The sequence below is a fragment of the Labrus mixtus genome, chromosome 23 (assembly GCF_963584025.1).
Source record: "Labrus mixtus chromosome 23, fLabMix1.1, whole genome shotgun sequence".
Lineage (NCBI taxonomy): Eukaryota > Metazoa > Chordata > Actinopteri > Labriformes > Labridae > Labrus > Labrus mixtus.
Window position 1 is genome coordinate 11039536 of NC_083634.1, and position 15418 is coordinate 11054953.

Here is a 15418-nt window from a genome sequence, read left to right on the forward strand (position 1 = left end):
ATTTCCCTGGCCTGTTCTGCTGCATATATTGCTCAGATGTCCTTCGGGGGAATCATTATCTCGATAAAAAAAAAGACCCACAAGGGGGGTTTAGTGCTTCCATCCTCTGCCTTTTTAACCCACATTCATTATTCAGAGATTGTCTAGTGGAGTCAGAACTACAGGGAATCCAGAGAAGCCACTGAAGTCTCAGTCTTACATGTACAGACGGAAAAGAAGATGTCTCTGCGCACTTTATATTTAAGTTACTAAAATATTATTTCACCTGACATCTCAGGCGATTAAAGGCATGCACAAGTGGCAGTGTTTTAGCTGTGTTTCCTTGGTGACCGCCACTGTGTTTGTAACATTAAGCTGTTTTCCATATAATGTGGGTAAGGCAATCTGCTGCGTGTAACTGGATCCTGTTTGAATGCAGAGAAATGGATGAAACATGTGACAAGGTGTGATCCGCCAGTCTTGCTGGGTGTTTGTTGGCAGATGGGTCCTTTGTCGGGGTAATTTGTTTGACAGAATAACCAGGTAGATAATTACATGTTGCTTTTGTGACCATTAGGGCTATTGTTGTGTTAAGAAACATCCTAATACTGAATATTCATTGCTCTGTAGGGAGGTCATTGTGTCTGGTTGACCTGAGGCAACATGTTTTTCTTTCAGAACACCTTTTTCAACTCAATCTGCAGGTTTGTTTTCTGTCGGTGCATATTAAACAACAAAAGTTAACAAAACAAGTTAAACTTAAAACAACCAAAACCAAAATACAATTTTGAATGGAATGATCCAGTAATTACAGAAAAAGTTCGACTGAAATCTGGTGTTGCTGGAAACTGCATATAGGCTCAATTGCATCAGATTAGCCCACTATTCACCCGGGATGCAAATAAACATGATAGGGTATTAAGAGGTTGGAGCGGAAAGGGGTGTGACGAGGGTGTTGTATTTCATGTCAAACCACCTGGAGAGGAGACACTTAAGGCGCGCGGGTTCAGGGTGCCAGCGTCAGTTTGGAAACACACCCAGAGAAGGCCACATCCCTTGAATGACTACACTTGAATAGCTAAATTTGACGGCAAGACTTCGTGGGAATGGACAGCAGGATCAGACCGCTCGGCATGCCCGGGCACACCGCCAACCCACTCGGTGGCTTGCAGGTCCCCCCTTCCCTCCTGCGCCCTCCTCCCCTCTTCCTCCGGGCTTGCAACCCTGCATTAGAGAGGGGTTACCCGCGCACCCCGAAGTGTGCCAGATGCAGGAATCACGGGGTAGTGTCCGCGCTCAAAGGTCACAAGCGCTTCTGCCGCTGGAGAGACTGCGTGTGCGCAAAGTGCACCCTGATAGCGGAAAGGCAACGCGTGATGGCCGCTCAGGTGGCGCTGAGGAGGCAGCAGGCGCAGGAGGAGAGCGAGGCCCGGGAGCTCCGGCTGTTGTACCCCGGCTCAGAGGCAGGGATCCCTCAGGGGTCTCCCGTAGGGCCCGTGGTGCCGGCAGCAACCAGCAACACTCCAACTTCTGCAAGTTTTGATGTTTTTGGAGGGGAGAACAGAAAAGATGGTGAGTTATAATGAAAATGTGAAGATACTGAGAATATTCACCTCATCCATCTCTATATAAAAACGATTTAACCATGCAATTGAGTATTAAGTACCGAACTTAAGTTGAGGTGTTATTAAATCACATACCAAAACATCGTCTATAATAACATATAATTAGTTAAAGATGACAGTTTCTCGCATTTTACGCACAGCTTTTGGGCAGACACGCATGCGTAAACATAATTTAACCACCTGTTTTTCTCTTGTTTCTTTCCTTGAATTTTAGATGAAAAGCTGTGCAAGTACAACTTCTATAACGGATTCATGGGTCGACCCCTCTATGCCCCCCACACCGCACGTCTCACAACTCCAGACGACAAAAAGGATCTGTCTCCAAACAGCGACATCCCCATGTCATTAACTGATAACAGCGCGAGTCCATCCCCGGTGTTCGATCAATCGCAGAGTCCACACAGGTCACCTTCCTCTTCGGATCCGGAGTCAGGCAGTGAGTCGGAGAAACCCAGAGACTATTCGAGCTTGGAACGGGATCCCACTGACATCATGGCCAGGATATTCCCCAACCAGACGCGGGACACCCTGGAGTCTATGGTGAGAACGTGCAAAGGGGACATTGTCAGGTCCATTGAACTGGTCCTGAGCTCCAAAGAAAACAAAACGGACTCTGATGTCCCCAGAGCTTCTGCTGGGTTTCCTGGAGCGCTCGGTGCTCTTGGGAACAAGTCCGCTTTCTCTCCGCTCCACATGCCACCAACGTCCGCAGGGGGGGACAGTCTGTACGGGCTCGGGCCTCGCCTGGGCGTCAGCCCTCTGCGGATGACATATACCTCCCCAAACGGTGCTATGGCAGGTTTTATGTCACCGTACATGACATCCGGACTGATGCCAATGTTTCCACTGCGTCCACCTTTGGACTACTCCTTCCCGGGCATGATCCGAGACCTTGCTTACCTCCAGAGCAAAGAGTCACTGTGCAGTTCAGGTCTTTACGCACGACTTAACACGGAAAAATGACAAACTTGATATTGAGACATTAATAATTTAATTGTTATTATAGATTGTCCTTCCAGTTTAGTTTTAATTCACAATCGAAAGTGCCTCAAACCAGAGCTTACGTTTGTAATGACCGCACTCCCCCAATTTCATTAAAAAGTAACGACTGTTTTGTGTTACGTGTATTTACATGTTGTAAAGACTGTGTATATTTGATAAATAAAGCTATCAAATGGTGTTCCTGTTTTGTGTCTTTGATTTTGTCTATCTATCTATCTATCTATCTATCTATCTATCTATCTATCTATCTATCTATCTATCTATCAAGTAAGGTGACATTGTAGTGATAAAATAGAATAGAATAGAATATAATTACTTTATTGATCCCAAACTGGGAAATTGTGGCGTTACAGTAGCAGGTTATCCAACACACAATATGAGTAAAAAAACACAATGTTAGCAAATCTAAACACAATATAATATTAAAGACAAAGTAAATAAGCACTAAAAATATCAAAACTAAGAATGTGAATATATACAACCAGGATTTAACTGAGCATTACTAGTCTTAAATAGGAAGATTAAATATGAAAGATTAAATGTAAATGTGCAAACAGAGTCGTAAATGGACAGTATTGATATAAGTTAAAGTACAGGATATACTAATCTAAAAGTAACAACAAAAACAAGTTTATGTATAAAACAGTAAAATCACTGTGTTAACTAACGCCTCCTTCAGGTCTCCAACAACTTTATAACAATAACAACGTGCTGATTCAGTACAACACCGCAGTTGTACAATAACGATGAGTGTGCGAGGCTATATTAAACAGTAATGCATGCAGCATTAGTACAGAGTAGGCCTAATAAGCAACAACATGATATTTTCTAAAATTGATGTTTTTGGCTCCCCCAACACAATAAGCTCCATAACCTACCTGTCTATAATTGGACTTTTCACAATAAACATTTCCTCCACTCTTGTTACGCACAAGTAGGCTATATGTCACATACCTACAGGTAACACACACCATACCATTTATCTGTATGTTTTAATTAATCATGCTTTAGTGTCTGTTTTTAGTCTAATTTGTGGCATGAAGGACTTTGTACCAAGTATTCAAAAAAAGCAAAGACCGTCTGTCATAATGTTAATTAACAGTATTCAAAACACCTGAGGCAAAGTGTAATTTCCAGCATGTATTCAGTTAAAACTGGTCGTATTGAACTTCTTGTAAAAGTCTTCTTGAGAAGTGATTATCTTAATTTGTAAAGAATTCATAGTTAAGACTATTGAAATTGAAAAACCTAAAAAAAAATGTGCGCTTTTAGTTTTAAAATGTAACTCAGTCTAAAAATAGAAGCCGCACAAGAGTATTTCTTTCTCCGCCTCGGCAAGCTGTTCTCGCTCATGATTGGTCAAAGAACCCCACGCAGCCCGAGTGCGAACCAATCAAATGCCTCAGCAGCGTCACGTGACCGCATGTTTCAGGAAGTACGGACATGGACAGTTTAATGTTGGCCGCAGTATCATGAGTTTGAAAACGCTTTGAGCGGGACTTCGTGAGTCAGGAAGGCACACGATTACAAAACTGGGTCCTTGTCATGCGTCTCCACGTCTTCGTCATCGCTGTCTTTTGCTGTGGTTTCGTTGACTCGCGGAAAATAAGAGGAATATCTTCGTCCTGTAAGTTCACTGTCCCTGTCGAGCTAGCTTCAGGCTAAGCAGCTGTCATCCTACTTAAGAATAACACTGCATGGTGTTACATGCTGTAACTTTAAAAACTCATGAGCTTCATTACAGACAACATTCTGCACGTCCTCATGAGGTTGCCACCACTGCATGTAGTTTGTAAATACATTGAAAGTGTAATGAAGGTAGTAGCAATAATACATGACCTATCATTATTTACACTTTCTGAAGTAGTTCATCAGTGACTTTGTGCTAAACCACCGAGATTTTCCTCTTAACACAAGTACTGTAGATATGCATGGTCATTCTGCTCCTGTTTCTGCTTAGATTTCTAGTTGCAATTCAAGGTCAACAGCATGCATCAGTGTGTTTTGTCTTCATCCTGCAAACAGATAAGCGCTTCTACAAGGAGAAGAAATCCTTTCTGTGCATCGATGGATCCAAAATAATCCCATTCGAGCAGGTGAACGATGACTACTGTGACTGTGAGGATGGCTCTGATGAACCAGGTAAAACTAAGCGAAGCACGGGCTAGTGGGTGTCAGCGAGCTGGGAGTCAACAGCTGTTCACTTGTCATTTAATTTTCATTTTACCTTTATTTATTCTCGAGAAATCCTCATTTACAATGACGTCGAGAGTACAATTAAAACGAATAAGAGACAAAAAAAGACAAAATACATAGATTTAAAGACCAGAAGAATAAGCAGTAAGCAGGTAACTACAGTTAATAACATTTACACTCATGAGTACAGTGAGCTGTGATCAAGTTTTTAAATTGACCCATGGTAACCGTTGTATTGAGTTTGAATGTGTTTTGTATTGTTTTTCCAGGTGTGTGCAGCACAATAGGTGAAGGATGTTTTCCCAAAGTTTGTTTTTTACATGCGGAACCGTTAACATCAGCCAGTCACTTGATCGAGTCTGATACTGATTATCAGCCCAGATTAATAAAGAAGTGATGCATGCTGGTAGATTACCCAAATAGCAGCCAATGCCGTTCACGTCTAACTGTTAGTGAAGGCCAACCAACTTTATCGTACAGGATGCTGAATTACTGAATTCAGGTTTTCTGTATTTTGGGAAGTGACATTTGACTTGACCTACCGAAGGCTTTGCAGACTCTTTAACAACCACACACAAAGATATGAAGAAATGTATGAATTCAATGCTTTTTTTGTTTGTATATCACGCCCCTTTGTGGCCCCTCCCTCACAGGGTTATGAGGTTGTAATGAGGTCATAAGTTCTTCTTTTTAAAATCACGATTGTAAATAATAAATCAGCTTGATAGTTTAAAAGGTAAAGAAAGCGTTTTGTTGCTTCGCATCACCATGTAAAAAAAAAAAAAAATGATGTAGTTTTTGGAGTTAAAGGCATTTCAAACGGCTGCTGAAGTTGAAGTGAATTGTTGGTCCTGTCATGTGTACTCGTGTATGTTCAGTGTTTAACCAAGAAAATGAGTCAAAAAATGAGTGTAGGTAGAAATATTCTATCACAATGTGTTTGGTATCTAAAGTATGTACTCTGTGTGTGCTGCTGTTTTGCTGTCTCATACTGTTGGGGTAAAAAAAACAAAACAATCGTTGTGCTGTGTCAGTAATATTGGTTTCAGCGCTGTAATGGACTTGTTTACTCATTACAACGAAAAGGAGAAAGATATTGACACATGCTACACACACAGGCATGGACAGGTTCCTATGGAGGGCACAAGTACCTTTGTGTTTATTTGAATTTGATGCACCAATGGAGAGGTGTCAGCGTGCTCGGCTGCACATGATAGAGTGCCTGAGCGGTTGTGCGTTTGGGGCCTTGCTCAAGAGCTCATCTTCAGTGAACTGACATCTCTCCAGCTAACAGACCAACTTCCAGACTAGATCCATGATGGGACATGAAACGGAAAACCCTCCAGTTCACAACCCAAGTCCCTCCAGACTGAGCTACTGCTGCCCCATTATTCAAATATCCGAGTGAATGACGACAGTGTCATAAACCAAACACATTAGCAGCTGATGCAGCCAGAATAGATACAGTTTCAGGTTTGTGCAGTATGAGTTGTTTTCAAATTTTCTTTTAAGGAATTAAACCGTATTTAAAAGCAACTGTGATGAACTTTGTTCTTGTGGTGGTGTCCGGACATAGCCATTCGTGTTATTCCCTTTCCTTCACATCTCTTTGTGTTTGTGGTATTCTCCCATGAAAAATCTCCTCCTGCTAACTTTGAACTGTCTTCTGTACTACTTATTATGAAACTTTGCAGGGGAAACTGTTATTAAAGGCATCTCCGGCCTGTGTGCTGTAATAGCTCTGTCAAAATACAACATGTTGACAGCTGTAAAAATCCTAAAATAATGATGTGAAAATAGTCTTATAATTGGCTGTTTGTTTTGAAGGTCAAAAAGTATTCCATTGTGTATTCATAGCCAGGTAATCTAACCTTATAGAATCAGTTCAGTTCAGACCTTTAATGTCCCTTAAAGGGAAATTGGATTTAACAGCAGTGGGTCAAAGCACAAACACGACGAATGTCACAGACCGAGGACACAACCTGATCCAATACAATCAAGAAGGTTGTACACTGACATGTGGAATAAACGAAACACAGACAAAACTAAAGCCAAAAAGTCTTAAAACATGATCGTTTATAACATACTTTAATACATATTGAGACAAGGTGAAAAGTTGAGGAAAATCAGCAGCTATCAGTGTTTCCCCTAGGTTTACAGCGTTGGGGGGGGGGTGGGGAAAAGCCGACACGACGACACGACGACACAAACACTTGAAGGAATCTTGGTGTTCATGGGTTACTTTTAATGACAGATGTCCTTTTCTATCGGAAAGGTATCCTTAAATGACTTCTTTCCCTGATTTCCGACTTGACCCACTATCCTATCCCGACAATAAAGGCACAAAAAGCCCAAAAATAAATCTTAAAAAAAGGGGGCCCCCCCCCCCCCAATATAATGGTAGGGGAAACACTGGCTACTTTTTAGGAATGTACAGAGGCATCGTATCGGTTGAACAACACTATCAGCTGATTCAGCCCTGTTGACAAACACTGGCCGCTTCAGTAAAAAATGTGGCGTGCGCCGAGGCCAGTAGCCGCTATGTATCTGTTGTGTCGTATCCGTTTAATGCTGGAAAGCTAGAACACCTAATTGCTGAATGTTGTTGCACAAACTCTTTACGTTTAGGTGCATATACAACTTCAGACTGCTACCACTAACGGGTTTAAAGCACACTTATGCAAGACTTTTAAAAATAGTTACCAAACATCGCTCCATCCTCGTCCTCCTCCTCATCTGTTAAAGTCTCCTCTGTTCATCAGACAGTGCTGACCTCTCCTCCTTTCCCCCCTGTAGGCACCTCGGCGTGTCCCCGTGGTCGATTCTACTGCACCAACCTGGGTTTCCGCCCGCACTACATCCCATCATCACGAGTCAATGACGGCATCTGCGGTAAGGCTTTTCATACTTCATTATACTGAATGGGGAAATGCTCTCTGTAGACTGAGAAGTGACTGTAATATACTCGACACAATGTTCAGAAGTGAGGCAACGGATCAGCAATGTTTTCCGCTTCCAAGGACAGCAGCCCTTTTATCCTTGAAGAAAGGGAACCTCTACCTTTATGTGTTTGACAAAGCAGGTGGGAAGGTTCGACGATTAGTGTACTCGAACATCCAGCGACTTACGACATTCTTGATGAGTTGAATTGTTAATGAAAATAGTTCCTCTTTCGTATCAGGTTCAAAGTTGTCTGTTCACTTCTGCTCCTTTTGTGTGCTTTGCAAACATGGAGCAGAATTCATATTTCACATTATTCCAAGAAGCTGACGTGTTGGTGTACAAACTGTCACTCCTTAAGAAGTACAAACAAACAGATGAAGGAGACACAGCAAACAAAAACATGGCTCTGTAACACACACATGCCAATGTGAACTCTCCGCACACAGTCTTCTTGAAAAACATCCTGTCCTCTTCCCAAGGCTGCTCTCTATTCTTTCTCGTGAAAAATCTGCCACAGTCTTTGCCTAATCAGATAGTTTTTCAGCCCTTCCTTCTTGTCCACTTTTGTTCTCTGCTGGCTCTGCACTTTGTAAAAAAATCAATATGTTCTGTTGTCGACATCTGCGCTCCGTCACCGGCGCTTTCAGCAGCGTTAGGCGGCATGTAACCATCGCTGGTAACACAAAAATGAAGGCATGAAGAATGAAAGAGGAGCAGTGGTGGAATATTCCTCAAAGCGTCCTTCTTCCTGTCCTCGCGCTTTTATTTCACTCCCACCTGTCTTCCCACACCTTTCCTGCCTCGAATGGAGCCACTTTAGAAGCTAACGCATCCTCGCGTTTTGCTCTTCTTCTGGTTGTTGAGAGATTCTATTGGCCAATCCTAGGCTCGCCCAGTGGCTACCATTAGGGTTCTGGATAATTGAGAAGTATCACACTGTGCCTTCTCTCTTTGGTGAATCATCTGAGCTAAAGTCAGAGCTCTTATAGAACGCCTTGCAGCTATAAGTGGATGATCTGGAGAGACCCTCAAAACCAAAGAAATAAAAGGAGGGACATCATGCACCTACAAAAATCTGTCTTTCATTTTTAAAGAAATCAGATCACCAATAAGTGCAACCAAGAGAATATCCAGGACTGAAGCTGTTTACTCATTAGGAAAAACTGAAGGAATAAATCATAACTTTATAGAAGTGGGGTCATTTATATCAGTTGGTTTTATTGAGTGGCAACCTCAAGTTGAAAATTAAAGATAATGCTATGAAGAGAAAGAGCAAACACATTGCAGTTCCTAGAATGTCCACTTGGGGCTGGTAATCTGTTTTGACTGCAGAAATGAACATTTTAACAGCCTGTTTCAAAAATGGTTTTGGTCTGAATAGCTCATGTCTGTATTGGTACACAATATACTGGAGGTGCATTTTTAATAACTCATATATTTTTGCATGATTTGAGGCTTGGCCCGATCTTACTTGACAGTTGGGCGTGTTGTAGCTGTTCACCACGGGGCTAAAGGTCTGTTGCTAGTTTGACCAAAGCTAGGTTGATAAAGCAATGACCGCCATCATTAGGCTTCAAAGCTCCACTTCAAAAACCAATAGGTGACATCACTGAGACTACGTCTATGTTTCTCACAGTCTACAGGTTTTATTCGACCAGTGAAGTCGCCCTCTGCTGGTCATTAGAAAGAATGAAGGTTTAATTTGAATTCCTACATTTACTTCACTTTTGGAAACGTTGGAAAGAAGGAACTTTAACTAATACAGTCTAAGAGTTGATGCTCGGATCAATTAGATTAGAGTTTTAGAATAGAGGCCTACAGGTAGCATCCAGTTAGCCTAGCTTGCACATATACTGACAACGCGGGCAACCTCCGGTGTTGAAAAAAGAAGCTAATGCGGAAGGGCCAAATCCTGCAGGTCATCGAGGGTCCGCTTGAGGCTGGCTGGAGCCCGGAAGTCACACACACACACAACATTCAAAAAAGCAGTTTTTTACAGCAGAAATGAACATGTTTACAGCCTGGTACAAAATACTAAATAGGTCTGATTTGACAGTAATAGAATCTCAAGTCTTTACTTTTAGGAAGCACAAGTCACTGATACATCTAACAAGAGGTACTTCAGTGTTGCTCAAAATGTGTTTTTTTTTTCATCATTATTATTTAATATACTTCAACCTGTGTTTCTCTCTTTTTCCTAACTATTTATAAATGACACGGTTCATGAACAACATATTGCTCACCTCTTCCTGCTGATTATCTTCCTCTGTTCTGTTTTTGTATGTGCATTGGATCGGTTCCTCCCGGATCTGGTGCCAGATTGCTGCGATGCTTCAGATGAATACAACAGCCACGCTCGCTGCCAGAACACTTGCTGGTCAGTTGAATCCAAACTGAGATTCAATATTTATCAAATAACACATGCAGATTTTGTCTCCAAATGTGTTGGAGGCCCACACACGGATAAGGAATTAAATATTCCGAGTACCAATCAATTTAGAAAATCTATCAAAGAGAACATTTTGGACAAACTGTTAACTGTTAAATAAACTTTTTCTTTAACATAGGGTTCTTTTTTTTCAATATTCTATCTGTGTGATAAAGTGTAAACTTGCTCCATTCATGTGACAGTGAGTCATTCTCTGAGCCACCAGGGGGCATGGTGTCACTATGATTCAAAACTTGATGCAGTTCAGACCAGTTCTTGTAATGCATATGCATTTCAGGATCGTATTGAAGAGTTCATCCTGACAGAGATAGAACTGACTCACCACTTCATTACATCTTCAATTCATACCTCAGATTGTTCCACTTATTTAGAGATGTTTTCATGCTGATCGTTTAGATTCTACAGGATGTCAATTACGTTTTGCATAGACGCTCGGTCTGTGGAATAGAAATGTTTATACGAACCCCGAGCTCCTGCCAGGTCATATTTATTATCTTCTCTGAGATTGTCCATACGACGATGCTGAAACGCAGCCCGCTGTGTAAATGTGACTTATTTTACAGTAACCCTTTTCTTCTGTCGACAGTTCTCTTTTATTTCATTCAGTGCATTTCAGCCCAAAACCCACTACAAGCAGAGTATATCTCATTATGTTTTCACAAGGTCCACACTCATATTGAGTTTGCCAGACTTCAAAAACAATTTAGTGCAGCCGCAGAGCATCAGCCCCCGTCTTATTTACTCTTCTATTTCTCCCATTTGGATTCCTGCTGCATTGTGGGCCCTTAAAAAATTGGATTGCACCATCTGAGCGGCCGTGGCAGGGGTGGTCGATGTTTTTTTCCTCTTGTAATGACGGGTCCATGCGTCCTGTGCTCTCGCTCTCCTGCAGGAATCTGGGACAGCAAGAGAGAGCGTACGTGGAGGGCCAGATGAGGACCTTGGATGAGGGTTTGCAGCTCAAGCAGCAGCTGATTGAGGAGGGAGTGCTGCTCTGGAGGGAGAAACAGGTACACGGTATTCTGCCCGGGTAACGACTGCACTGTGGCGTGCAGCAGGAACAGGAGAGAGGCATCAGGGTTTTACCTCGAAAGCTTTATCTTGTTCCTGTTGTGAGAAAAGAACACTTCTTGTTTTTTTTTTTTTTACTGCTTTTCAGACTTTGGATTACTTTCACCTGAGCAAAACATACACTCACTTCATTAAGGGGTTTATTTAAAGTCTTTGGGGCCCTTTGTTAGAACGGGGCCATAAAACAATTTAATTAGGGGAATAGGATACCTTTTTTTTTGTCTACCTAACAGCCTAGCATTCAGCAAAAACAGCAACTACAGCCAGTTAGTCTGAAGTTTCTTTATTGCAGATGAAGTACAGTTTGTTTTGAGACATTGGAAGATAATAACTCACTCTTAAAAAACAAACCAAAGGACACTGAATGGTTCCAGACAAAGGGTAAACAAGCTAACACTAGCTAACTTTATCTCAGGCTGCAGCCCCCTGGACATGATTTATTTAGCAGAGGAACATTGTGTTACACTGTCTGTTTTCAAAACTGCCGACTGTAATAGTAGTACGTACTGATTTGGCCAAAATGCAGTATGCAGTATGCGTTTCCCACAAAGCACCAGGTCAGAGATCGAAATGACGAACGTCCAGCAGGTGGCAGTAATACAACGCTTATGGACGCCAACCGCTATAAAAACCAACAGAAGAAGAAGAAGAAGAAACGACGATCAGCCAACATCTATTGTAACAGAGGAAATAATCACAATCAGACCAAACCACAATAAAATACCACTAATTATATTTTTTGATTGTAAGAATGAATTAAGTCTAAATGAATCACTTGTCAGCTTTCTTTCAGACCGGACGCTACACTGCAGTGAGATTTTCCGCCAGCGCGGCTGTTGTTAACTTCCGCGTTCCAAGACCACAAAACCAGATTAGCAGAGCCTGGCATACTGCATGCCTATAACCATAGAGTGGCAGTCATACTACATACTACTGTTGAATGTACTGTCCAACATAGTATGCATTACACACTGCATACTTTGTTGAATATGTTCTAGGAGGTTTTGAAAACAGCTCTTAAATTATGCTCTCTAACCTGTACAGTAACAATTCAACAGTTGTTGTATGTATGTATAAAGTCCTCAGGATATATTCCCAGCATGCAATTCATTCCAGAAATGTTGAGTCTTTGGACATTTCAGTAGTCAGTGAAGAAGAGCGCCTTTCTTGTTGAAACATTTAGTGCAGACGTCTGGAATGTTGGCAGATACATGATGAAGTTTGACATGATTCATGTACATACATTTACATCTCATATGTTTTCATCAACAATTCATGTTAGTTAAGAAGGTTTCTACATAACAAAACATCCCGTATGTGTAATGTACAGTATTTGTCAAGTAACTGCTTAAGAAATGGTCGAGTGTACAGTACCTTGGTCCTTTGTACAGGGTACAATTAATATTCTTAACAGCCTTTAATCCACTGATCTGATGCAAAGTGTTTGCTTTGCTATGCTCAGGGAGACTTTGCATTAAAATGAAGTATTTCTAGAACGTTCGGTTGCAATTTTCTTAACCCCGTCCTATGTTTTGATTTGGCCAATCAGCTTTTAAATGATGCCAGAACGCCTCTCAAATTATCATATCTAAAAAAAAAAACTTTTTACCCTCCAGTGTAAAGCCATTGTTTCCGTTATTCTCAATAGATTTAATTAACTTTTCACCCTGGCTCGGTGCCCTGCCACTTAGTCTCCGCAGTGTTGTTACCTGGCTCGCCTGCTCACACACTTTGATTGACGGGGGACACGGAGGTTAATTTGCTTTTACATGTGTTGTGCGGCGAGAATCGCTCTAAATGAGCAGCTTGTGCTCCGTGATATTGTTTTGACAATACATGTTCCTGGCATCTGTTGCTAAAGGCGTTTCCATCACCAGACACTGCCTGCTGTGAAGGTGGTTGATGACACATCAACATGAGTCATTCACTATTCTATAGCTCGAAGTCGTGCAGAAGAATCATTTTGAAATGTAACTCCGTTCTGTCAGTGTTTTAATTGGTGACTTTATGCCCTAAAAACAGTGAATTATGATTATATTGTCAAGTCTCTTATTAGAAAAGTTCCAGTTTCCTGTCATCATGCTACACATTAGCATTTTCTCTCTTTTAATTTCAGTTGATCTGAAACAGTAAGGAGAAAATGGCCGAGTTAAATCTACACAAGAAAAGTACCAGAGTGTTTTCAAGCCATTTCAAGTCGGCATGCTCCTTTTCAAAAGCTCCAAAATAAGCAGCAACCACTTCACACTTTCTCCCCTGCTCTCCATTTGCACGTTTAGTTCAACAAGTGCGAGACCAAATTAGAAGCTGCAGCCCTGGAGTTTGGTGCAAATTGAATTGGTGAAATTGGTGGCTGAGGATCTCTTTTCGATGTTTGCGAGTTATATTTACTGCTTCAGTAGTCTCATTAGCTCCATTTAGGAAACACAAGCTGCCCTCGTTACACTTTCTGATTGATCCAGTGCAGCATGTTGCACACATATAGAGGGTTCTTAGTGCATGTGTTTAACGTGCAGTTAGTATCATTCGAGGTATCAGGATTCTTAAGGGTCTACTTTAAGCATGGCATTGGAAGAATTTGCTTCACTGCAGAGTATTTGGAAGCACTTTAAAACACCATTTTTGAAAGGAAAGGCATTTCAAGATGCCTGTAATGGAATACAGTTAAAGATGCCGCTTATTTGAGACATTTTTGACTGAAGGCCACTTTTTGCCGCACACACACACACACTCACACACGCCTGATATGCCAGCCGATGGTCTCTGAGGATGCACCTTCCTTTTCTTCTTTTCTCTTCTTTTGTGTTCTCCTTTTTTTCCCCCCTCTATGTTCGTTTCCTGTGGCAGCTGATTGGCAGATCGAGGCTGAAGCGTCACCCGGCGTGCGCACCCCCCCCCCCCACCCCTTAGCTGCGCCGCACATCCTCTCAGCGTGCCTTTTTTGATACGGCAGGGTTACCTCGGGGGCCTCGTCTCGGAAACCTAACACAATGACTGAAAAGTGAACTCCCTGTGAGGTACAGGGGTTATAGAAGAATGTGCTGTCAAAGAAACAGGATGCTTAAATCAAATTTGAAAAAAAAGCCTTTACGCAATGAAAGCTAGTCAGCACTGTTGGCTGCAGATAGAACGGAAATAAGCATGCGGCTGTTAATGGAATACAAATTGGTATTCAATAAAATCCTCCTTCAGGAGTTTTGTCATTATCTTTCGGTTCATTGTCCCACTTTGACTGTACTTTTAAAAGGAGGAGTGTTAGCTAATCGTCTTTTTACCCTTGAGCTTTGTTTGTATTCCTTCCAGATTTCAGAGTAAATTTATTTTTCTGTATGAGTAAGAAAGCATATAAGTAAAGAAGGCTTTGAGATAACACTCTGTGCTGCGTGAGCACATCTGGATATTTAATACAAATAGTCTAACCACAACATTTTCTGATCTTTGTATGCAGTTCAACAAAACAACATCTACCGTAATGCTTTAGCTCTTGGTTCCTTGTCACAAACCTAAATCTTTTAACATGTTCTGGGTGTTATTCCCAAGTAAATACCTTCTGGTACTCTTAAAATGGAGTCCATAAATCACTGCGGCAAACTGAAGGTGGCTAAGCAAGCAACGTGTCCTAGAAAGTTAGTCATCCCTGTCCACAGCGAGCAGAATCCATCACTGCTTTATGAGAGTCTCCGAGGAGAGATGAGGCTGTATTGACACGTGCGCACACACACACACACACACACACACACACACACACACACACACAAACACAAGGCATGTCTGCTGCTTTCATATTAATTGGTCCATTACAGGGAGTGATGATAGGTTGTGCTGGGTTGTCAAAAGCTGTCGTTTTTTGGTCTGACAGCAACACCTCCTGACGCAAGTGATTTAAATAGTCCACTGCTGTTGGGGAAAAAAAACACAACCGATACATTCAGGTTGGTCGAGGGGGTGGATATAAATTGATGAATAAAGAAATGAAAAAGATAAGCCAAATGTAATCCTATTTCTTTTTAAATATCATTATGGTTCTATCTATAAATGCCTCCGGGGCTATGAGTCACTTTTCCTCTTTCAAGAGATGTATTAATTGTCATTTCAGGTACCATTTAGTCTGCGTTCTGGACTCTTAAAAAACATTAGATTAAAAATCTGTACA

The 15418-nt window shown here is 41.6% G+C and overlaps 2 protein-coding genes across 2 annotated transcripts in view; both read left to right on the top strand.

The window, feature by feature from the left end:
• Positions 1-970: 970 nt before the first annotated feature.
• LOC132958321 (doublesex- and mab-3-related transcription factor A1-like) lies at positions 971-2784 on the top strand. Its single transcript, XM_061031069.1, has 2 exons — positions 971-1551; positions 1819-2784. Exons 1-2 carry the CDS (start codon positions 1086-1088, stop codon positions 2565-2567), a joined length of 1215 nt encoding a protein of 404 aa, XP_060887052.1. The 5' UTR covers positions 971-1085; the 3' UTR covers positions 2568-2784.
• A 1297-nt stretch (positions 2785-4081) lies between these two features.
• Positions 4082-15418, top strand: part of LOC132958319 (glucosidase 2 subunit beta-like) — a 130311-nt gene continuing 118974 nt past the window's right edge. Inside the window, exons 1-5 of the mRNA XM_061031068.1 lie at positions 4082-4233; positions 4632-4748; positions 7599-7694; positions 10065-10122; positions 11087-11204. Coding sequence (XP_060887051.1) covers positions 4152-4233; positions 4632-4748; positions 7599-7694; positions 10065-10122; positions 11087-11204 — 471 coding nt within the window. The 5' untranslated portion in view covers positions 4082-4151. The remainder of the gene's footprint in view (positions 4234-4631; positions 4749-7598; positions 7695-10064; positions 10123-11086; positions 11205-15418) is intronic.

What these genes read in the sequence shown, in the direction of transcription:
- LOC132958321 (XM_061031069.1), top strand. Translation starts at nt 1,086, where the DNA reads ATGGACAGCAGGATCAGACCGCTCGGCATGCCCGGGCACACCGCCAAC. An exon ending in AGGGGAGAACAGAAAAGATG is followed by an intron (nt 1,552 to 1,818) that starts GTGAGTTATAAT and finishes CTTGAATTTTAG; the next exon opens with ATGAAAAGCTGTGCAAGTAC.